The following is a 24,085-nucleotide window of genomic DNA, read 5'->3' as shown; positions in this document are numbered from 1 at the left end:
CCTATCCCATCCTAACCGCAGCAATTACAAAAATCCCTTATAGCCTACTGCCCCCCCTCCCCTCTCTAAACCCCTCTGACCTGCTCCATGCACCTCAAATCTAGACAAGCAAGAGTGATGCCACTTGCTCCTGCCTCCAACACTGTCACGATCCAAAATGGCAGTGCCTGACCTCTACCACATCCCTGGGGGTTAAGTTTACCAAAAAAAGGCATGTCCATCAATATAAGGCCTTATGTAGTAGGTTGAGCCCCAGCTCATGTACTGCCATTTTGGATCATGGCAGTACCAGAGGCAGAAGCTTGGAGTGGTTCTGAGGAGATTCAGGGAGGGAAGGGGGGTACACTAGACTACCAGGGATTGTCAGGGAGTTGGTGACCCAGTCCTGGGGGAAGAGTAGGCTTGGGTTGGGTCAGCTACCTTCAGGCTAGGGTCTGGGACCAATGCAGACCCACTACTTTCTTAGTGGTGTCTGAGACGCTCGCTGCTCACACAGCAACAGCTGCAATGAGCCACTGATTACTGCCACGATTTTACCAAGATAATAATTTGCATCAGGGACTTAGCCGTGGGGATGGGCCTGGCCCGCCCAACCAGCAGCAAAGGACTTTGGCTAATCTCTGCACAGGATGCTGGCATTCTTACATGCTGCTAGCGGCTGACGTGGAAGCTTTCCTTCTGACGTGTTTGCATCCGAGGGAAAGCTTCTGGGTCAGCTGCTGGCACCATGTAGCAACTGGGAGAAAAAAGTTCAAGAAGAAATGCTACACAGGCTGGGGGGGGGGGGGCAGGAAGGGAGGGAACGACAGAGATTGCTGTTGAGGCCCGTCCAAAATTGGCTGTCCGGCTATGCCACTGATTTAAGAATAGTCTTACTGGGTCAGTAAATGTTTTGCAGGAATCTCTGCTCTGCGATCAGCTGCTCCAACACAAGGTTGTCTGCATCAGCTAGGCTTACCAGATTTGTCGACAAAAAAAAAAGAGAGAGAACACATGGCCACATCCCATTCCGCCCACATGCAAACCTCGCCTCTTCTTTCCCGAGTCAGGGCCGCAGCTGGAGGTCTTCCAAAACACGCGCAGATGCCACACAATGACAACGCACACACGGGCGCATGTGTGTGACATAATCGCATTACATTTGCACATGCTGGCAGGCCCTCCAGACACGGACCCGAGCTCGAGGCCTTCCAAGACCCGAACAACCTGCCGGGTTTTGGAAAATCTGGTCAGACACCCGGACGTCTGGTAATTCTAGCATCAGCCCCTCAACGATTATACCTGCAAAGAGGATTGAAAGGAGGGAGCAGGGAGGGGGTCCATGGAACTGTAGAAATTGGAGCAGGATTAGGGGACATGGGAAAGCAGGAAAGGAATACGAAAGCAACCCAAAGCACTGGGAGAGGGGGATTAGTAAGGTGCAGAACACAGGGCAACAGAATACAAAATATGCAGTTGAAAGGAAAAGACCTCATTACTATGTATTGCTGGAAAAGCAGAAATTAATTTTCTTGGGACACTTGGCCCGATGCTCCCAGGTCATTTCCTAGATGGGCCAGTGTGTGAATTCTGGAGCTGTTCCCCTCCCACAGTGCATACTCCTCCACCTTCCCAAAGACCTGTCTAATCTAATACTCCCCACCTTGAAGACCCCCAACCTCCAGTAAGCCTCCTCAGGCCTACCTTACAAAATCCCTGGGGTCTAGTGGTGTCAGAGCAGGAGCAATCCCACGTCTCTCCTGCCCCTGCTGGCTTCAAAATGGTGCCAGTTATCCACCTACCTTAGATCTGCCTCACAGGTAAGGGAGCCTCAAGGTGGGAGGCTTTTGGTTCTTGGGGGAGGGAAGCAGCTCCAGAATTCTCAGGCTTGCCCTTTCAAGAAGTGCATGGGGTGGGGGGTGGGGGTTATCAGGCGACAGATCAGCTGATTATAAGCTGCATTATTCATATACCATGGAAGGGAGAGAATGCAGGTTAGTCACTCCTTTGGGACATTAAGATGCAGTAAAAACCTGACTTTTACCAATAGTCCCCTGGGGGTGGGGGTGGGCGGAAGAGAAGACAAAGAATTGGAGAAAGATCAGAAAGTATAAAAGGCAGAAGAATGATAATTGCAATACTGCATTTCCAAACAGTTTTCTTACAACTCTCAGGGTAATTTCACACTGTGAGAGCAGGTGTACAGTCTGCATGATTTTTTTTTGTTAGTTTGTTTTATCTTGTCTGTCAGATTTCCAGCTGCTTTGCTCCATGGGTACTTCTGAAAATACATAAAGATGCATGATGTCATCTCTGCCAAATTAAACCAGCTCTGTAAAACCTCCAGAAAAACAGGCAGAAAACCACACACTATAGAAACCCTCATGCAGCCAGGAGAGTTTTCAGATAAGCTCTTCGCCTTGGGAAACGGCTGCCAAAGGGATGCGGCGCTGTACGTTAAGCATGGAAGAGACGGTCCCTGCTCGATAAAGCTGTGCTCTCGAATCCCCTAAGAGCAGCAAGCCAGGTCCAATTTGGGAAAAATACCTCCATTTTAGAGTTCTGCAAAGGACAAGCCTCATAAAACAGAAACCCAGCTTCGCTTTATAGTGGAAAATAACTGAGGCCTTAGCAGAGAAGTTGGGAAATCTGATCAGCGAAACAGCTGGAAGCAGTTCAGGGGTGAGGGAAAGGCTGGGAGACAAGTCTGCAAATTCACAGCCCCGCTTCTACCTATAAAACGGGACCTTGATCAGGAAGGTGCAGACTTCTCCACTAAAAGGGTTATTACTGAGTGAGATTTCAGGGATCATGAGATTAAAAAAACATGGAATCGAGCCTGGATTGTGTGGAAAAAAGTGCCAGTATGGACTGTATATTACATGTACAAGTAAACACAGAGAATTTGATAGTATTAATGCTAATGTTACAGATACTTCAATTCCCTGCCCTAAAGCTGGTTCTGTTTATGGAGTTGTCCTCGCTTTGCAAACATTTGAGGAACTTCTGCAGATCACAGCTGGAAAAAAACTGCTCCGCTTTAGTTCCAGATCTTATAAGACCACCACACCGATAATCACAGGATGCAAGGAGGGGAGGGGGAGAGAGATACAGAGAGGACGGGCAGATGAACACAGGGGAATATGGAAAAAAGGGAGACAGAGAAAGTAGGGGGGAAGAATGGGAATACAGAAAGAGATAAGGAAGAGAAGGAAAGAGAAAAGAGAGGGGAAGAAAGAGGAGAGGGGAACTGAAAGATACTGGTAGAGAGAGAAAGAAAGACAACGGAAAAAGAAGAAATGAGGGAGATGGAAGAGAAAGAGAACAAGTGGGAGATGAAGATGATGGGAAGATACAAACATAGGGTGGTAAGGGAAAGAGAACTGAAAGAGACACCAGGAGACAGAAGAGAGGAGGATGGGAAAATCCACTGGGGCACAGGGAGGGATGGGTGGAAGGGTTACAAAGGAAGTGGGTGATGGGAAGGGAGGAGAGGGAAGCAGAACTAGGGGAGTATAACGGGAAAAGTTACTGGGAAAGAGGAGGGATGGGTGGTAAAGAGAGAAAGTGGGAAAGGAAAATGTTGGAAGACAGACAAGACAGGGGAGGGAAGGAAAACTGAAATGCTAGTAAAGAGAGGAAGAGGAGAATAGGGAAAAGACTGGGAGAGCAGAATGACTGGCAGATACTGGAAGAGAGAAGCGTGGAGGATGAATTAATGAAATCGGAACTGAGAAGTAGCTGGAGAATTTCCAAAGTACTGATGACACCACAAGCAGAGAAAGGAAAGGGCATAGATGACATCTTATAAGAACATCTATACAGAAGCAATAAAGAAGGGTCATCAAACACCTCCACCCATGCAAGAGAATGAGAAGCAGGCAGGGACAAAGGAGACCTTCCGGTACCTCAACACACAACTAGATTCCTATCTAATAACCCCTCCTTATTTCACAGTTAAAAATATGAATCCTTCTGTATCAATTTCATTCTAACTTCTGCCTGAAGTCCTTCACACTGCTAACTAAATGCTCCAAGCTTTTTCCCTTCAGGAAAATGGAAAAGAGCTAGAGCTTGCTCAGTTCATAGGAAGGAAGTGAACTGATACCGTATTTCTAGTCCTCTTTGAACATGCTCCAAGTCCCTCCAGCTGAGGTCTCCCAAGAACTGTCTCTGCTTTGGGCTGTTTCTTCATCACACCTGGGCAGTGCTTCATGGCTGAAGATCCTCCGGCATGACTGGAGCAATTAGTCACCTCTTTGTAACAGCAGTCTCTCTAGCTTTTTAAACGAACAGTCTCTCGGACCTCGAACATCATCTAAAAACATTCAAAGCTGCTCCTGATTCAACAGCTCTGCCGCTGTCCCCTCTGTGAACTCTTCTGAACCAAAACAATGAATGTAGCAATTTAAAAAGACAGGGCAATGGTCCCCTAACAACCATCTTTGATTTCTCCAGGAAAATATAATCCAAATTCTGAGTCTGAAAGAATTAAGAGATGTGCACCAGGTCACCTTTGCCTATCTGAGAAAGCGGAAATCTTCTGCTGGTTCCAGCCAGGAAGTCCTTCTTCATAAGTCTGACAGAACAAGAAAACAAACAGTCACAGCAATAAATGAACATCACCACCCCATTCCCCACCACCCCAAAAAAAATTCAATACAGAGAAGGTGAGAGTCAGGTTAAGGGAGATGACTGGTTTTCAGGATTAGTAACATAGCAACCACTCAGAATAGTACGAGGGTCATTTCATAAATAATGTACACCTTTTTTTTATTTACATGTTTTATTTTTTTCCCAAGTATTTTTTTCCAATCCTTCAATATAATCTCCCTGCTTTGCAATGGCCGAGTCCCAATGTCCAGGAAGTTTCATTATTCCATGCAAGACACCGTTTTGTTCAGTTTTACGAATAGCTCGGGTACCGGCGGAAAAAAGCTCTTCCAGAGATGCAAAACGATGTTTCAACTTTGGAAAAAGGTCGAAGTCTGGTGGACTCATGTCTGGACTGTAGGGAGCATGAGGTAACATCTCGCAGCCGTATTCGCATAGTTTTTCAATGTCGACATTCCCTATGTGCAGGCGAGCGTTGTAGTGAAGAATGAGTGGCCAGCCAAGAGCAACCGAGGTCAGGTTTTGTGCATTTTTTTTGCAAAAACTCACGATAATACACTGCTGTGACACTTCTTCCATATGGAACTTTGTCTGTGATGATGATGCCTTCATGATCATAAGCAAAAATCATCATTTGTTTGACTTTGATTGAGCTCGTCGAAATTTTTTTGGCCGTGGGGAAGATGGAGCTCTCCACTCATCATTGAAAAACTACACGAATACGGTTGGGAGGTGTTACCTCATGCTCCCTATAGTCCAGACACGAGTCCACCAGACTTCAACCTTTTTTCAAAGTTGAAACAACCTACGCGTGGACATCATTTTGCATCTCTGGAAGAGCTTTTTTCCACCGGTACCCGAGCCATTCGGCAACTGAACAAAAATGGTGTCTTGGATGGAATAATGAAGCTTCCCGGATGATGGGACTCAGTCATTGCAAAGCAGGGAGACTATATTGAAGGATTGTAAAGAAATAACTTGAAAAAAAACAACAAAAAAAACATTTAAATTTTAAAAAATAGTATGCATTATTTATGAAATGATCCTCGTAGATGATGCGGGTTATACATTTTAAAAATAAATATCTATATTACACCTATGGTCCCCGACACTGCTTTGAACAATGCCTAAGATATTATGTGTGACAAAGCTGTGAGATCAGGGCCAGCTGAACCTATGGACCAAGTGAGGCCCTGGCCCATGGCGCTGGTGATAAAGAGTCCCACAATGCTAGTCCAGTCTAGCTTCAGACTTCTGTAGGAATAGATGCCAGACTGGGATTAGCACCCTGAGTCAGTGCTTGGCCTGGTCCAGCAGGAGAGGCAGACTTGAGAGACAGGGAGAGATGCCAGATTGTAGGTGAGGTTCCAGTGTAGAAGTTCACTATAGTCCCTTGAGCTAGCCCTGTATGAGATATTTCTTGATGCACAGGGCTGGAGTGACCCCCTTCATTCTCCTCACTATTCCCTGTACTCTTCTGGGGGAGGGCTCGCAGAGAGGGCTTTTACTTGTGCTTGCAGGTTAAAAGAAAGTAAATGATTTTAGCATAGCTGATGGTCTTCATTCTCCTGAAACACAAACGCTAGGCCCTCCAGGGTGCATAAGTCTAGTGGTGAGGTGTTTCCTGCAGAGGCAAACCCCAGTTCTAGAGGAGCATGTTCTATTCAGAACGACCCCACCCTTACCAGGGACTCAGCATGTTCAGTCAGTGCCTTTTCTTTGGAAGGCAGGGACATGTACATCAGAGTCCTTGTTAAATACTGCTCATTTGAAGGCTTCCTACCAACTGTCATTCTCCCCGTGCTTCTACAGAAGCCAGTGGAGTAGCCCTTTCCCACGTCTTTGCCTGGCAGTTCAATTTAACTGGAGGAACTGCCGTATAGCGAAAGATTAGAGAAACTGGGCCTCTTCTCCCTCGAACAGAGGAGACTGAGAGGGGACATGATCGAAACATTCAAGATATTGAAGGGGATAGACTTAGTAGATAAAGACAGGTTGTTCACCCTCTCCAAGGTAGAGAGAATGAGAGGGCACTCTCTAAAGTTAAAAGGGGATCGATTCCGTACAAACATAAGGAAGTTCTTCTTCACCCAGAGAGTGGTGGAAAACTGTAACGCTCTTCCGGAGGCTGTTATAGGGGAAAACACCCTCCAGGGATTCAAGACAAAGTTAGACAAGTTCCTGCTGAACTAGAATGTATGCAGGTAGGGGTGGTCTCGGTTAGGGCGCTGGTCTTTGACCAGAGGGCCGCCGCATGAGTGGACTGCTGGGCACGATGGACCACTGGTCTGACCCAGCAGCGGCAATTCTTATGTTCTTATTCTGCAATCTCCTAAATAACATGCTAGAGCAACTAATTTACAAGAATCCAATTTACTAAATATAAGGGTGTGGACTATGAAACTGAATTGGGTAAAACAGAGAAACATGATGGCAGATAAAGGCCAAATGGCCCATCCGCAGCATCCACCATCTCCTCCTCTCCCTATTGGCTAAGGCTCTTAACATTTGCATCTCCTCTTCCTATAGGCTAAGACTCTTAACACTTGCATTGTGATGTCAGAGAACTTTCTGATTATAGAAACATGATGGCAGATAAAGGCCAAATGGCCCATCCACAGCATCCACTATCTCCTCCTCTCCCTATTGGCTGAGACTCTTAACATTTGCATCTCCTCTTCCTATAGGCTAAGACTCTTAACACTTGCATTGTGATGTCAGAGAACTTTCTGATTATAGAAACATAGAAACATGATGGCAGATAAAGGCCAAATGGCCCATCTGTAGCATCCACTATCTCCTCCTCTCCCTATTGGCTAAGGCTCTTAACATTTGCATCTCCTCTTCCTATAGGCTAAGACTCTTAACACTTGCATTGTGATGTCAAAGAACTTTCTGATTATAGAAACATAGAAACATGATGGCAGATAAAGGCCAAATGGCCCATCCAGTCTGCCCATCTGCAGTAACCATTATCTCTTCCTCTCTCCGAGAGTCCCACGTGCCTATCCCAGGCCCTCTTGAATTCAGACGCGGTCTCTGTCTCCACCACCTCTTCAGGGAGACTGTTCCATGCATCTACCACCCTTTTTGTTAAAAAGTATTTCCTTAGAGTACTAGCTGCCAAATTTCAGACCATTCTTCAAGCTTCGCCAGGTCTTTCTTGTTGTTATTCACACCATCCGGCGTGTCTACTCTAGTGCAGATTTTCATATCATCCACAAAGAAGCAAATCTTACCTGACAACCCTTCAGCAATATTGTTTATATAAATGTTAAAAAGAACAGCTCAAGAACAGAACCTTGAGGCACACCATTGGTAACATCCTTTCAGAGTGATCTCCATTGATCACTACCCTCTGTCGCCTTCCACTCAACCAGTTCTTGACCTAGACATCTGTGTGGAGCACTATCAAAGGCTTTGCTAAAATCTAAATACACATCTAGCGTACATCCTCTATCCAATTCTCTGGTCACCCAGTCAAAGAAATTGATCAGATTTATCTGACAAGACCTACCTCTAGTGAATCTATGTTGCCTCTGGTCCTGTAATCCACAGGATTCTAGAAACTTGACCATTCTCTGTTTCAAAAGTGTTTCCTTTAATTTGCTTTCCACAGAAGTCACTTACCGGCCTGTAATTCCCTACCTCTTCCTTACTTCCACTTTTGTATTGTGCACAGTTGCCTCTGTTTCCAGAAAATCTACTCGATCAACTGAGCAACATGATACTCGAAATTCAAGATAGGACCCAAAGGAGATGCCAAGCACCTTCAGCGCTGTTTTATTAAATGAGGAGCTTACATGACTGAGTTCAAAGAAGCGTGGGATGAACACAGAAGATTTAGAATCAGAAAATAATATTAAAGATTGAACTAGGCCAGTTACTGGGCAGACTTGCACGGTCTGTGTCTGTGTATGGCCGTTTGGTGGGGGATGGGCTGGGGAGGGCTTCAATGGCTGGGAGGGTGTAGATGGGCTGGAGTAAGTCTTAACAGAGATTTAGGCAGTTGGAACCCAAGCACAGTAAAGGGTAAAGCTTTGGAATCTTGCCCAGAAATAGCTAAGAAGAAAAAAAAAAAAATTAAATTAAAAAAATAAAAAAAATTTAAATTGAATCAGGTTGGGCAGACTGGATGGACCATTCGGGTCTTTATCTGCCGTCATCTACTATGTTACATGTGTCTCTGCCATTTAACAATTTTTCTGGCTGGACTAAGTGCTCTGGCCTAATTACAGCAGGCATGTCAACTGTTACACTAGCACTCTAGAAAGGGTAGTAAGCTCACACTCTCCCTTACAGAATAGGTGTATCTAAGACAAGAGATGTAGACCAGGGGTGAGCAACCTCGGTCCATGAAGGCCACGACACAGTCAGGTTTTCAGAATTTCACCAATGAATTTGCATAAGATCTATTTGTAGGCATTGTATCCACTATATGCAAATGGATTTCATGCATATTCACTGGGGAGATTCTGGCTGCAGCCCTCGAGAATGGAGGTTGACGACCCTTGGTGTACACTTTCTGTAGCCATTCTTCTTTTAATATGTGTGGGGACAAATTTTCCCCATCCCCGTGGGATCTCTCTATCCCCGTCCCATCCCTATGAACTCTATCCCATTCCTGCAAGCTCTGTCCTCATCTGGACCTGCCTCAAATACTTTAAAATCATATGTGTTCAAGACTTGTGCAATTAAGGCAGAGCAGGCCGGAATGTCAGGGTTTATCTGGGTTTTGGAAGGCCCTGAGCTCGGGGCTGTAGCCGAGGACCTCTGCGCATGCATGGACGTATCATCATTGTACCGATGACAACGCATGTGTGGAGATCCTCCAGACGTGGCCTTGAGCTCGGGGAAGGAGACAGGAGGTTCAGGTGGGGGCAGGGCTGGGGTGGAATGGAGTAGGGCTGGGGGCAGAAGGGCGGGGTCAGGTGTCCATTTTTAAATGAGGAAATCTGGTAATCCTAATCATGGCCTCTGCCTCCTCCCGGATCTCTAAAGCTTCAGGCCCATCCGAGCCTACTCTGTAGTAGGTCTACCATGAATGTGTTGGGGTCTGTTTGCTCCAGCTCTACCTTCTGAATCAGCTTTCACCACTGAGCAGCCTGCTATGGGCAGACGGAACACTGTAGAAAAGAAAAAATAGAAAATTACTTTACAGTTTGCACAGAGAAAGAAAGAGGGCCACCAAAACAAGATACTTGGGTTCAGCTGAGACCAAAACTGCAGTGAAATTTTGGAAGCAGATTTAGCAAAAGTTGAAACTGGGATGGCACAACCACCCCCTCTTTCTCAAACAAAGGCAAGTCACACCCCTCCCCAACTGACAAACTCCCCGCCCTACCCAACCAAAAGCACTGCCCTCCTCCCATCTGTAGGCCCTCTATGATCCCTGCTTAGAAGCACTGATAGTCTAGTGGCCTAGTCAGAGCAAGAAAGATCCTAACGTGCCAGCTCCACATTCAAAATGGCTGCCAGGTCCCTTGCCAGCAGTCTCCCAGCAACCATTTTGAAACTGGAAGCAGCATAAGGAAAAACAATCCCTAGTAGGCAGCCATTTTGAATGAGGAGCCGGTACAGATAGGAGTGACCGGGCATTGCTCCTGCCCGACTAAGCCACTAGACCACCAGGGTTTCTAAGGTAGTCCTGAAGTGGGAAGGCAGAGAGTGATTGCTGAAACTAGATCCGACTGATTTTGGCACTGAAGCTAAAACCAAAACTTGGCCAGCCTCTAGACAGAAAGAAACCTGAGAAACCTATGAATAGAGCACACCTTTGGGCCCAGCAATCTAGGTGGCATATGGGATGCACTGTGCTGTTTACAACTACATCTGAAACAAGGCAAACCTTTATGCTAACAATGCCAGCCAGAACCTTGGACATTCCTTTTCCTGCTTAATTGGACCATTGATGGTGGATTTTGACTTCCTTAGACAACCACCAGTACCTTGTTCAATAAAGAGGATGTTCTAAGCAGGAGGTGCTCAGACACTGTTTTTGGATAAGAAAACAATGCTTGCAGTGAAGCTGCAGGCTGAGTTCAGCATCCGGAAACTGGTGCACACATGCAGCTCAAGGCTTATTTCTATAAAGCAACTAGATACTTGGGACCTGGATTAGCCTCTGTTGGAAAGAGGATACTGGACTAGATCTTATATTCTTATGTGAGCCAAGTAAAAGGCAATCGAGCCATTGTGACCTCACTGATGAGGTTGGCTCTTAGGCATTGGTGGAATGAGGCATTATGACATCACAATACCAGCTCTGGAATGTTGCTACTCTTTGGGTTTCTCCCAGGTACTTGGGACCTGGGTTGGCCACTGTTGGAAACAGGAGACTGGACTTGATGGACCTTTGGTCTGACCCAGTATGGCTGCTCTTATGTTCTTATGTGAGCCACGTAAAAGGCAATCGAGCCATTGTGACATCACTGCTGAGGTTGGCTCTTAGGCATTGGTGGAATGAGGCATTATGACATCACAATACCAGCTCTGGAATGTTGCTACTCTTTGAGTTTCTCCCAGGTACTTGGGACCTGGATTGGCCACTGTTGGAAGCAGGATGCTGGGCTTGATGGACCTTCAGCCTGTCCCAGTACGGCAGCTCTTATGTAATGTGTAAGGAATTTGACGCTGTGGTCATGGAGCGTGCTTCCCTCTGCTGCAGAGTTTGTGCGTGTGAAGAAAACATTTTACTCACCACTCTTTTGGACGTGAAGCCTTCTCAAAGAACTTGGTTCTGGAAGCTACACTGAAAAGGAAAATAAAAAGTTTTACGATTCCTTGTGATTAGAGGCCTTCTCCCCCTCCCTCCCTCCCTCTCTAGGAGTCTTCCAAAACTGGTTTTAAATTGGAAATACTGAAATGGCAGGGACAGCTTCCATCACCATTCCAGTCCAATTCTCACCAATGGCAAATACTGGTGTTCCACAATTGGGAGAGGGTAAAGCCTTTGTAGAAAATTTAACATTTTCCATTAAATCCTTATTCAACAATTTTCTTGGTTTAACAGTAGAAACCTTTGGGATGAGGAAGGGTGTGAAAATACTCTGTTTAAGACATAATAGCTGCAATCTTGTTATTCTGTTTGTATTCGTGGCATTATTTCATAAATAAAATGTTGAAAAAAAGAAACTGTCGGGGCATTTAAAAATTGCATATTGTATCTTCCATTATTGTCAACCATTTGCATCTGATCTCCTAAGGCCAAGCACTGGATTTGATGCCTCTAAATCTCAGCCGTACAGCTCTGAACCAAAGCAGAGCTCTCGAATATCCAGTCATCTTGCTCCTGCAACCTGTTCACAGAACTTTACATGAAAGTACATAGAGTTCTCTATAAGGGCTGTAACATCCTACGCGTCTTGCAAAGAGGAAACAGGTTGACTGGGGTGGTGGGGGGGAGGACAGCAACTTTAAAACCAACAGCTTCCAGGTAAAACTCAGGTGGTTCACAGGCTACCAAAGCCGAGCAAATCCTTCTTCCTGCCAGCAGAGTCCCAAGCACAAACCTTCTTTGAAGTGTCTACAGAGAGCTGAATCCCACCCCTGATCATCTCTCCCCGGCAAGCCCACACCCCTTCCCGGCAGCAAACTCAGACACCAGGGTCAGAGATCAAGCTCAACCCACCGCTGTCCCCGACTCACTGGCCATGTTAGGGAGGGAGGATCATCTCTCCGAGCTCAATGAGGCCTGTAGACAGGGACCGCCAGCCATCACCCGTCTCTCTTCCCAGGTCAACTTTCCAACAGGCCAACCACCATCCCCTGCACCACAAAGGAGTCCATTGGGCCAATTAGATGATTTGAGGTAAAATGGAATCTTTGCTTTATATTTCTCCATAATTCTAGCGCTGTAAGGACCACCGGCTCAATATGTTGCCCCGTCCTATTTCCCAAATCTTTTATACAAATACATAAAATTATGGTTGCCAAGTTTCCTCTTTAAAAAAAAAAATAAATAAATAAAGGGGGGGGGACACACTTGGCTCCGCCCCATTATGCTCCCAGCCCTACCCCCCAGCTGTACCTCCTGTCGCCTTCCCCAAGGTCTGGAGGGCCTCTGCTCATGCAGTGACATCACATGCATGCACACATGTGTATGATGTCATTGCGTGAACGTCCGCGCAGAGGAGCCTCCAGATGCGGCCCCGAGCTCTGGGACTTCCAAAACCTGGATAAACTGCTGGGTTTTGGAAATCCCTCTGGGCACCCGAACAGTCCTCTAAAAACAGATCACGTCCAGACGTCTGACAACCCTATATAAAATATCATGGCAGATTATATTTGGGCTTGTAGGCAGTCTGAACCTGGTCTTTGCTTTGTATTTCTGTGTCCTAAGTGGCTCTGCTGGGAAAAGCCCCCTTGGACTGGGAAATTCTCCCTTTGTCCCTCGTTCCTGCGCTGTTTCTTCTCCTTTATGTCCTGTTTCTTGAGTCTTGTCCCTGCATCTCGACTCCTTGATCCTGAACGCTTGTTCCCGAGTTCCTGCTATTCTTGGATTCTCATCCTGTCCTAGAATTATCCTGCCCCCACGTGTCCTGCCGCGTTTTCCCTCATGTGAATCCTGTTTGTGTCATTGGGGGTGATCTGCTCAGAACAACATTAATAATCCTATCCGCAGCAGTGCAATTGCTTCAGGGATCAAAATATGTCAGGTGAACCAGCCTGGGGCAACTGTGTTTAAATTTAATCAGTGAACATACTGAGGCCAGATGCTTTGAACAAGGTACCTAAGTTTTGTAGTTGGATGGATTATTAGAGAAGAACAAGCAATAAGCAATGGTTTCCTAATGACCAGAAAGGAAGAGGAGTAGAATTGACTGGCCCATCGGTAGAGGGGGGTGGAGATTGTCAAATGACAGTCCTTGGGAACAATTAGGACCAATCTGGAGGAGAATGAATGGAAAGGAGAAGCTGGTTCAGGCAAAAGAGAAGAGGAAGGACCTGGTGGTAGGTTGAAAGCAGATGTATTCTCATCCACCCAACTGGAAAAATCACCAGCCTTTTTCTGCCATGACTTACTAGGATACTCAGTTAATACTCCTTCCTCTTCTGTGTTATTAATATGAATAATCCTCAGGTATTTAAATGTCTCTATCAAGCGTGCTGACTTCCTTCCCCAGGGACTATATACGCAGCTCATCAGAGTTCTGGTAGTGATCCTGCAGCATTTCCTGTTGCTTTCCTCCAAATAACCTGAACCAGTGGCACAGCAAAAGGGGCAGGGGGGTGGGTGGACCACCCCAGGCGCCTTTTTCCAGCATCTCTCCTCCTCCCGTGTACCTCCTTAAATGCTCGCCAGCACAAGGAGCCTATTCCATTTGCTGCTCACGCCGGCCTCGGCTCCCTTCTGATGTCACTTCCTGGTCATGGGACCAGGACATGGCCAGCGCGAGCAGCAGGAAGAAGATGCCGTTCGCACCAGCAAACATTTTAAGAAGTATTTGTGGGGGGGGGGGGGGGGGACACAGCGGGGAAGTCAAGCGGCGGAAAGAGTGTGGGGGGGGGGGTGCACTCAAACGGTGGGGAACAGTGGAGAGGGTGCAAGGTGCGGCAATGCAGGATGACACCACCCCTCGCTAGGTCACTAACTTCAACCCAGCTACAAGAAACATTTGAGCCACAGACAGCAAGCAAGATAGGTTATAGGGTGAGTCAGGGACCACTTGACAGGTCATGGACCTGATGGGCCGCCGCAGGTGCGGACTGCTGGGCGCGATGGACCTCTGGTCTGACCTAGCAGAGGCAACTTCTTATGCTCTTAAGAATGTATAAAAGATAAAATAAAAAACATGAGCTAAGATAGGTCATCTTTTTAGCCTGAAAAAATAAAGTCTATAGCCCTTTTGGAGGAAAAGTCTCCCTAATCAGATAGAATATTCTTACCATATGACCTGTAGAAAGGCAGGAACACTTTACTTTTCCTACTGGTTACACTTCCCTAAACAGCATACGATACATCACATGCCCCCCCCCCAATCCCAGAGAGCTTACAGATCTGCTCAGGGATCTCTGCTCGCTATCAGCCAACAGACCAGACCGAGGCTATGCCCTTGTTGGGTCATTTCCCCCTTGGAATGACTTTTCTCAATATTAATAGACCTTCTGTTGCAGCGCTCACCGAGTGGGTCGGCCTCGGAGTGCCTGCGGGAGCGCACCGCTAGCGGTGTGACATGTCCCTGCGCTTGCCAAACCCAGTTCAGACTCTTTACAAAAACACCACTGTTCTCGTGCTAGGAAATTTCACTCGTCTGGAAGTTAAAAACAAAACACGCAGTGACCATAGGGCAGACTTGATGGACCGTTCAGGTCGGTGACAGGTCAAAAGCGCGCGACGACAAGGGCGCGCAAGGCGGAAGTGCGCCGAAGAAAAACAGTATTTTAAAGGGCTCCGACGGGGGGTGTTGGTGGGGAACCCCCCCCCCCACTTTACTTAACAGAGATCACGCTGGCATTGTGGGGGGTTTGTGGGGTTGTAACCCCCCCACATTATACTGAAAACTTCACTTTTTCCCTAAAAAAGAGAGAAAAAGTTAAGTTTCCAGTAAATGAGGGGGGTTGCAATCCCCCCAAGCCCCCCACAACGCCGGCGCGATCTCTGTTAAGTAAAGTGTGTGGGGGGGGTTCCCCACCAACACCCCCCCATCGGAGCCCCTTAAAATACTGTTTTTCTTCGGCGCGCTTTCGCCTTGCACTCAGTTGTCTGCGCTGGGTTGTCGGCGCACGCTTTTGTCTACGAACCGTTCAGGTCTGTATCTGCTGGCGTTTACTACGTTACTCTGTGTAATGTGATTTGCTTAGCATACATAACATAATATAATAGCAAATTTCTAGGCCGCATAGCCATAAGTTCAATGCGATTAACAAAAGATTATGCTATGAGAAAATACAGGAATAATATGATGTATAGAAATCTAATTGATCAAGAATTTGGAAAAAAGAAAAGTCTTCAAGAGTTTTCTGAAATCTGGATCTAATTAATATGGACGGAAATCTTTTGTCATAGTAAGCTGCTTGGTAGGAAAGACAATGCCCAGCACGTTTCTTACTTTTACAGCCCTTGGCTGAAGGGAACGTACATAGGGCGTGAGATTTTCTACTATTCTCAAGCGCCACGATAACAAATCTGTCGGCAAGATATAATGGGGCAACACCAAAAGCATCTTTATAGTACAGTGGTGCCTCACACAACGAACTTAATTGGTTCCAGGAGCAAGTTTGTTATGTGAAACGTTCGTTGTGTGAAACGCATTTTCCCATAACAATACATGTTAAAAAAAATAATTCGTTCTGTAGCATAAAATATGCTAAGATGACATAAAAAAAGATACATTTTTTGTTATTATTTTTATTTAGATACATCTAAAAACATAATTGTTTTTTAAAACAACACACATTTTTTAAATTTAAAGACAGACTAAGTAGAGTCTAATTTTACAGTGAGAGAGGGCAGAGTCTCAGCGGCAAAAACTGGGACTTAACTGTTCATTTTTTTTTTTTTTTTCTAGCATCGGGGAAGCGGCGAGAGTAGCTCCGCCCCCCCCAACGCATCAGCAGTAGGCGCCGGGCCCCTGCGAGCCGACGGTCCGCCACTGCACAGGGAGCCAGGCGGAGAGAGGGCAGTTAAGCGCAGTGCCTGCGCGGAAGGATGCAGCTCGGGTGACTTCGTTGTGTGAAACGAAGTTCGTTGTAGGAAGTAAGACATGAAGTTCGTTGTGCGCAGCGTTCGCTGTGCGAGGCGTTCGTTATGCGAGGCACCACTGTATAAGTATCCCAACTTCAAGATCTCCCGGGCCTCTACCGGAAGCCAATGCAGCTCACAATAACAGGAGAGAGTCTGGCCGCAGAGATGCAGCCAGTGGTACAATGGAGATCTCTGGTGTTATCTGAGAGAAGCACAGGGGCTGGGTTTGGCCTCACAAAATAGTCTGTATACTTTGAACTTTCTACTCACACGGACGGAGGGATGTCTTCAGCGCCACCCTGCACTAGGTCAGTTTTCTGCTCAAACTTCTGGGATGAAGGGGCTCTGCAGGGAGGATCTGGGGGTCTCACCGGCGGCCGTGTAATCACTGGTCTTTCTCCAGGGGAACGCACTTTAGTGATACTGTCGTAGTCACCTGAGTGGGAAGATGACGCAGGTTAAGGAAAATGCCAGCGTGAATGGTCCAAGAGAAAGGAAGATGGAAAAGAGATGCTCTGGTATGGAGAAAGCCCCACACAGACTCTGTTCCTTGCCGATTCAGGGGTCACGAGATCTGTTTTTAATAGGGAGGCAGCAGCTCTACCATGAAAACTTTCGTGGACATTTTCGTGGCTGAAATGGGAATCCAGCGAATACCATTTCTGACACCAAACACTTGTCTTCCACACTAAAAGCTACATGGCGGCATTCTGCAAATAACTGTTTATTGCCTCTGTGTGGGTTATACTTCCTGACAGCACCTTGGGTGAATTTATTCAAAATAAGTCTTCATCAGCCAATTAATAATGAAATAAAGGGGAAGGGGTTTTGGATTTCCCCCACTAGTAGCTCAAGGTAAGTTGCATACAGATACACTAAGTATTTTCTGTCCCCAGAGGGATCATGATCTAAGTTTGTACCTCAGGTAGCGGAGGGTTAAGTGATCTTGGGCTTCCCTGGATCTCAGTCCACTGCTCTGACCAATAGGCTACTTGAATCTCTGAAAAGCTGGCCGCATTTACTCACCGTCTCTGTTTGGTGCTGGGGGCCTGGGGCAGGGTCTCTTGGCATACACCGGAGATGTTTTCACGGTGGCTGTCATCGCCACCTCTCCATTGGTGGCCCTCGGAGTGGGTCTCATTTCAGCATCCTGTTCCATCTTTGCCACCAGTTTCCCAATAGCCACCTCAGAATAAGGTTCTGTCCTGGTATCGGAGGTGGGGGTGGTGGGAGCACTACCCCCTTGGTCTCCATTGGCACCCCGGTGCAAGTATATGGGTAGCTTTCTGCGCTGAAGCGCCACTGGAGCCTCTGAAGAAATAGGCACGATACCATTCAGGGCCTGGTTACTGGTTTCACCTGAAGAAAGAGAGGGAAACACAGTGACTGGTTTGTGATGAGGACAGAAGCTGAGGAGGCATTTACCACACTGTCCCTGAATACCTCTCACAGCAGCAAATAACTTATGTGATCAATCGCCAGTTCTTTGTCACATAACCTACAGCTTAATCAGTGGCGCCTCTCCCCTGCTCCTTCTCCGATCTCGCCCCACTTCCCTTCCCTTCTACCTCTAGTTGAAGTCGTTGCTCATGATGGTCAACATGTGTCTCGCGACCCTGTCGGCTCTCCCTCGGAAGTCATTTCCTATGTGCGGCAGCCGGAAGTGTGGGGGAAAGAAAGGGGGGTGCACGCATGGAAGGGAGGAATGGGCACGGAGAGGAGGAGGGAAGCTAGCATCCCCCCCCCCCCCAACATGGTGCCCAGGTCAGACCACACCCCTCAGTAAGCCACTGAGCTTCATTCTCTACTCCACCCATCCCCTGCCTTGTGAGCTTCTCATTACGGTTTGTGAGATGTTACGAACGCGGCAGAGCATATGCGACAGCAATGTGAGAGTAGGGAGGGGGGGGGGACTAATTGAACTCCAACGAACAACAGAGGTGAATAAAAAGTGATATTTAGTAACAGACCACAGATCAAAGATGCTTAAAAAAATTTTTAATCAATGAAATACAAAAACAGATTGCCTGCTTTAATTATATACAGAAAAAGTTTGTGTATTGGCAGATTTCCTGTGTTTTTAGATCTTGTGCCTCCAGAGACAGGCGTCTTATCGCCAAAACACAGACCTGCATCGACTTTGGCAATCTATTCATGTGTATTGCAAACTTTTTTTCTGAATGTAATTGTATTAGGCAATCTTTTTGTATTGTATTGACTTTAGACATTTTTTTTAATCATTGTTTTTTGGCCTGTTAATAAAGACCACTTTACGTCTGTTTATTCACCTCTGTAGTTCACTGGAATTGAATCGGTCCTCCCCACCCCCTTCCCTGAGATTTCTATATATTCACAAGGGTTCTCTTTTTTTAAACTTTTTTGCTTTTTCCCCTACATAGTAATGTGATCCAGGCCTATATTCAGTGACTGTCTCCCACAACTGGTCCGCTCTGGTCCAGTTCTAAGTTTGAAGTCTTGCTTTCTTCACAGGGGCAGTTAAACCTCAAATCCCAGTGTGTCGTTAGACAGCAGACATGTGTTTTGTTGTTTTGGGGGATTTTTTCCAGAATATATGGAGAAAATAACGTGAACAAGGCAATACAATACCACTAGGTATCTCATGTCAAACAAGTATGACAATTCAGTACACTTGCTTTATTTGGTGATGCACTTGCAAAGCCTGGAAGAGATTTTCAACGAGCATCACAGCGTAACATTGACTAATTGATCTAATATATAATTTGTCAACGGTCTAAAGTAAGTTTGATCAGGGCTCCATATTTTGAGAAATGAATTAGTAGAATTATGATAGAGTCTGTTAGGATCAACACATGTGGACTATGATTTTTATATAGACTTTTTCAATTTTTATTGTGGAAACTGGCAAATAAATCATCGCTTAGGACATCTTCATCCACAGTCTCTTGGACTGTCTTCACTGTGGCGCATTGCGTCTTCCTGTTTTGTTGCTTGTGCTACTCCTGAGAACAGACAGAGCTGTATTAGGAAAGCAGCCACCTCACCATGCCTCCGTCACATGCCACTGCCTCCCTTACTGACACCAGCCGAGCTGCGGGACCTGTTCTGGTTTTAATGCACACTAAGAACATAAGACTAGCCTTACTGGGTCAGACCAATGGTCCATCAAGCACAGTAGCCCGTTTTCACGGTGGCCAATCTGGGTCAGGAGTAGCAACATTCCAGAATCCCAAAAAGTAGCAACATTCCATGCTTCCAATCCCAGGACAAGCAGTGGCTTCCCCCATGTCTTTCTCAATAACAGAGTTTGGACTTTTCCTCCAGGAATTTGTCCAAACCTTTCTTAAAACCAGCTGCGCTATCCACTTTTACCACAACCGCAACGTGTTCCAAAGGTTAACTATTCTCTCAGTGAAAAAATATTTCCTCCTATTGGTTTTACAAGTATTTCCCTCTAAATTCATCGATGTCCCCTAGTCTTTCTAAATTTCGATGGAGGTTAAAAAAAAAGAAAAAAAATCGAAGCCTTGAACAATCTAAAGGGTCTCCATTTTGGAAACACTGGGCCTGACATTCAAAATAAGCTGAGCTCCTAAATTAATACCTAGAGAATGACAAGGTGACAAAATTCATCACCGTCCCCGTCCCCGTGGATAACCGCGGGAAATAATCCCATGTCACTTTCTAGTGTATTTCAACCTCGGTCCTTCTACACCAGCTTTCTTCAAAGCAAAGCTTGCGGGTCAGTGGTTGTGGCCATTCATATTCTGATTCTTATGGGAGCCAAGGATAATGAAGCCATTGTGACATCACTGATGTGATTGGCTCTTAGGCACTGGTGGAATGAGGCATTATGACATCACAATATCTGCTCTGGATACCAGAGTGTCATTCTGTAGTGTCTGTTTCAACCTCAGTCCTTCTACACCAACATTCTTCAGAGCAAAACTTGTGGGTCAGTGGTTGTGGCCATTCATACTCTGATTCTTATGTGAGCCAAGGATAATGAAGCCATTGTGACATCACTGATGTGATTGGCTCTTAGGCACTGGTGGAATGAGGCATTATGACATCACAATATCTGCTCTGGATACCAGAGTGTCATTCTGTAGTGTCTGTTTCAACCTCAGTCCTTCTACACCAACATTCTTCAAAGCAAAGCTTGAGGGTCAGTGGTTGTGGCCATTCATACTCTGATTCTTATGGGAGCCAAGGATAATGAAGCCATTGTGACATCACTGATGTGATTGGCTCTTAGGCACTGGTGGAATGAGGCTTTATGACATCACAATATCTGCTCTGGATACCAGAGACTGTCATTCTGTAGTGTCTGTTTCAACCTCAGTCCTTCTACACCAGCATTCTTCAAAGCAAAGCTTGAGGGTCAGTGGTTGTGGCCATTCATACTCTGATTCTTCCCTCTCTCCTTAAAGAATGACATAAAGATGGTTTCCTGTGGTTATCCGCGGGGACGGGAACGGTGATGAATTTTGTCACTGTGTCATTCTCTATTAATACCCCTAAGTTAGGTGATTACATTTGTGCCCTATTTTCAACCAAAACTAGGAGCCTAAGTTTTCAGGTGAAAATTCACCTTCATTTAGGAGTTTAAAAGCTAGTCATAGACATTTAGGCCTGCCATTTGTTTGCCAAGCTCTGAACCTAATTTATGAGCCTGGGGGTGAAATTCAGTGCAAAACTCTTAATACTGTCTTGCTGTCCTAAATCCAGCCTTGTTACCACCCACCTTTTCTGCTCCTAAATTTAGGGATTTAGGCCCCGACGCTTGACTTGTTAAAGCAGTCTTACTTACTCTCCTGGAAGCATAGGCTCTGAAGTCACCTAGCAATACTGTGTCCCCACGCAAGGTGATATTTTCTATATCTTCGATTATTTCCATATCCAGGTCATCCTGTTGTCTTGGGGGTCTGTAAATTACACCAAGATACAAGCATTTGTCCTTCCCTCTGGCCAAATTAACCCAAAGGGATTCCCCAGTATACTGGACATCTGAGATTCTCGTGACCTTAATGTCATCTTTAGTATATAATGCTACACCCCCTCCCTTCCTTCCTACCCTCTCTGTCCCGGCGAAGCAAGTTGTAACCCGGTATGACCATGTCCCACCCGTGGGAGTCTGTGAGCCAGGTTTCGGATATCGCCACCACATCCAGGTCGGCATTCCTTATTTCTGTTTCCAATTCCAGGATCTTGTTTCCTAAACTGTGTGCGTTGACGTACATAGCCCTCCATGTTATATTTTTGTTATGTCTCAGTGGGGATATTCCTGTTTGAGCTATTTGAACACCTTTAGCATTGTTTGTGTTATTTGTGCTTTCCTGAGGCTCAGAACCACAATGTGTACTCCCCATATACCCAGAACTACAGAAGGGGTTTCGTCAGTCGTAAGGCGGAAGTCATTATGCCATTGTATAGATCCATGGTGAGGCCCCACCTGGAATACTGTGTGCAATTCTGGAGGCCGCATTATCGCAAGGATGTGCTGAGACTGGAGTCGGTGCAAAGAATGGCCACCCGGATGGTCTCGGGACTCAAGGATCTACCATACGAAAAACGGCTTGACAAATTACAGCTATACTCGCTCGAGGAGCGCAGAGAGAGGGGGGACATGATCGAGACGTTCAAGTATCTTACGGGCCGCATCGAGGCGGAGGAAGATATCTTCTTTTTCAAGGGTCCCACGACAACAAGAGGGCATCCGTTGAAAATCAGGGGCGGGAAACTACGAGGTGACACCAGGAAATTCTTTTTCACTGAAAGAGTGGTTGATCGCTGGAATAATCTTCCACTACAGGTGATTGAGGCCAGCAGCGTGCCTGATTTTAAGGCCAAATGGGATCGGCACATGGGATCTATTCACAGGGCAAAGGTAGGGAAGGGACATTAAGGTGGGCATACTAGATGGGCCGTGGGCCCTTATCTGCCGTCTATTTCTATGTTTCTATGATGGTCAAAAGGGTTCACCATGGCTGCTACTGATCCTCATAGCAACCACCATGAACCCTATGCAAATGCATTACAAGGAACTCATTAGTAGTCTAAAGAGCTCTCCTTCTGATGCAGTAAAGGGAACGCCCCCACCTTTTAAGGGAACTTTTCTGGCAGCTCTGGAGCTGCCAGTAGATGTTCTGTGTAAGAACATAAGAATTGCCACTGCTGGGTCAGACCAGTGGTCCATCATGCCCAGCAGCCCACTCACGTGGCAGTCCCTAGATCAAAGACCAGTGCTCTAAATGAGTCCAGCCTCACCTGCGTACTTTCCAGTTGAGCAGGAACTTGTCCAACTTTGTCTTGAATCCCTGGAGGGTGTTTTCCCCTACGACAGACGCCGGGAGAACGTTCCAGTTTTCTATCACTCTCTGGGTGAAGAAGAACTTCTTATGTTCGTAAGGAATCTATCCCCTTTCAACTTTAGAGAGTGCCCTCTCGTTCTCCCTACCTTGGAGAGGATGAACAATCTGACTTTATCTGCTAAGTCTATTCCCTTCAGTATCTTGAATGTTTCTATCATAGCCCCTCTTAATCTTCTCTTTTCGAGAAAGAAGAGGTCCAGTTTCTCTAATTTCTTGCTCTTCTCTGGCAACTCTTCCAGCCCCTTAACCATCTTAGTCGCTCTTCTCTGGACCCTTTTGAGTAGTACTGTGTCCTTCTTCATGTACTCCAAGTGAGAGCACACCATGGCCCAGTACAGCAGCATGATAACCTTGTCCGATCTGTTCGCGATCCCCTTCTTTATCATTCCTAGCATTCTGTTTGCCCTTTTTGCTGCCGCCGCATATTGCGCAGGCAGGTTCATCGACTTGTCGATCAGAACTCCCAAGTCTCGTTCCTGGGAGGTCTCTCCAAGAACCGCCCTGGACATCCTGTATTCATGCATGAGATTTTGTTACCTACATGCATCACTTTACACTTATCCATGTTGAACCTCATCTGCCATGTCAATGCCCATTCCTCGAGCCTGATTATGTCATGTTGCAGATCTTCGCAATCCCCCTGCGTCTTCACTACTCTGAATAACTTCGTATCGTCTGCAAATTTAATCACCTCGCTCGTCGTACCTATGTCCAGATCGTTTATAAGATGTTGAAGAGCACGGGTCCAAGCACCGAGTCCTGCAGCACCCCACTGGTGATGCTCTTCCAGTCCGTGTATTGTCCATTTACCCCCACTCTCTGTTTCCTATGCTCCAGTCAGTTTTTAATCCACGTATTTCACCCTCAATTCCATGGCTTGCAATTTTCCGAAGTAGTCGTTCATGCAGAACCTTGTCAAACGCCTTCTGAAAATCCAAATATACAATGCCGACCGGGTCTCCCTTGTCTATCTACACACACACAACACTTGCACAACAGCTGTGTCCCCTTTAAAAAGAAAAAAAACCACCACAACAGCCTGCAGCTAGCCACCGTTCTCCTTCCCTCTGCCCAACCGCTGGCAGCTCCACAGCTAAGAGCGAGTGGAGGGGAGAGTGGTGTCTGACTCAGCTGATCTGTGGTTTCCCCTGCTGGCTCCAGAGCCGCAATCAGCTAATTCCTGCTTTGGAGCTGGCGAAGGAAGCCCCTGATTGTTTTTCTGGAGCCAGCAGGGGAAGCCCTAATCAGCTGATTATTGCTTTGGAGCCAGCAGGGGAAGCCACGAATCAGCTGATCCGGCAGCCGCCGCTCTTCGATGACTGCAGCTCTGGAACCACCATTAGCTGGGCATAAAGTGTGCAGGGTGGCTGCAGGCAGGAGAAGGAGCTGTGCCTAGCAATTTTTCTTCTGAGCAGGCGCCAGGCACCGTGCCTCCCCTCTTTTACCGGGCTCC

General features: G+C 46.5%; 1 protein-coding gene across 1 annotated transcript in view; it reads right to left on the bottom strand.

Moving 5' to 3' along the window:
• Positions 1 to 1,905: 1,905 nt before the first annotated feature.
• Positions 1,906 to 24,085, bottom strand: part of OPHN1 (oligophrenin 1) — a 234,600-nt gene continuing 212,420 nt past the window's right edge. The window contains exons 20-24 of the mRNA XM_033945796.1: positions 17,306 to 17,638; positions 16,550 to 16,715; positions 11,294 to 11,344; positions 9,669 to 9,719; positions 1,906 to 4,558 (exon numbers count right to left, since the gene is read on the bottom strand). Of these exons, the coding sequence (XP_033801687.1) occupies positions 9,677 to 9,719; positions 11,294 to 11,344; positions 16,550 to 16,715; positions 17,306 to 17,638 (593 nt within the window). The 3' untranslated portion in view covers positions 1,906 to 4,558; positions 9,669 to 9,676. The remainder of the gene's footprint in view (positions 4,559 to 9,668; positions 9,720 to 11,293; positions 11,345 to 16,549; positions 16,716 to 17,305; positions 17,639 to 24,085) is intronic.

The sequence above is a fragment of the Geotrypetes seraphini genome, chromosome 5 (assembly GCF_902459505.1).
Source record: "Geotrypetes seraphini chromosome 5, aGeoSer1.1, whole genome shotgun sequence".
Lineage (NCBI taxonomy): Eukaryota > Metazoa > Chordata > Amphibia > Gymnophiona > Dermophiidae > Geotrypetes > Geotrypetes seraphini.
Note: the sequence above shows the minus strand (reverse complement) of the source record. Positions and strands in the feature narration are given on the sequence as shown.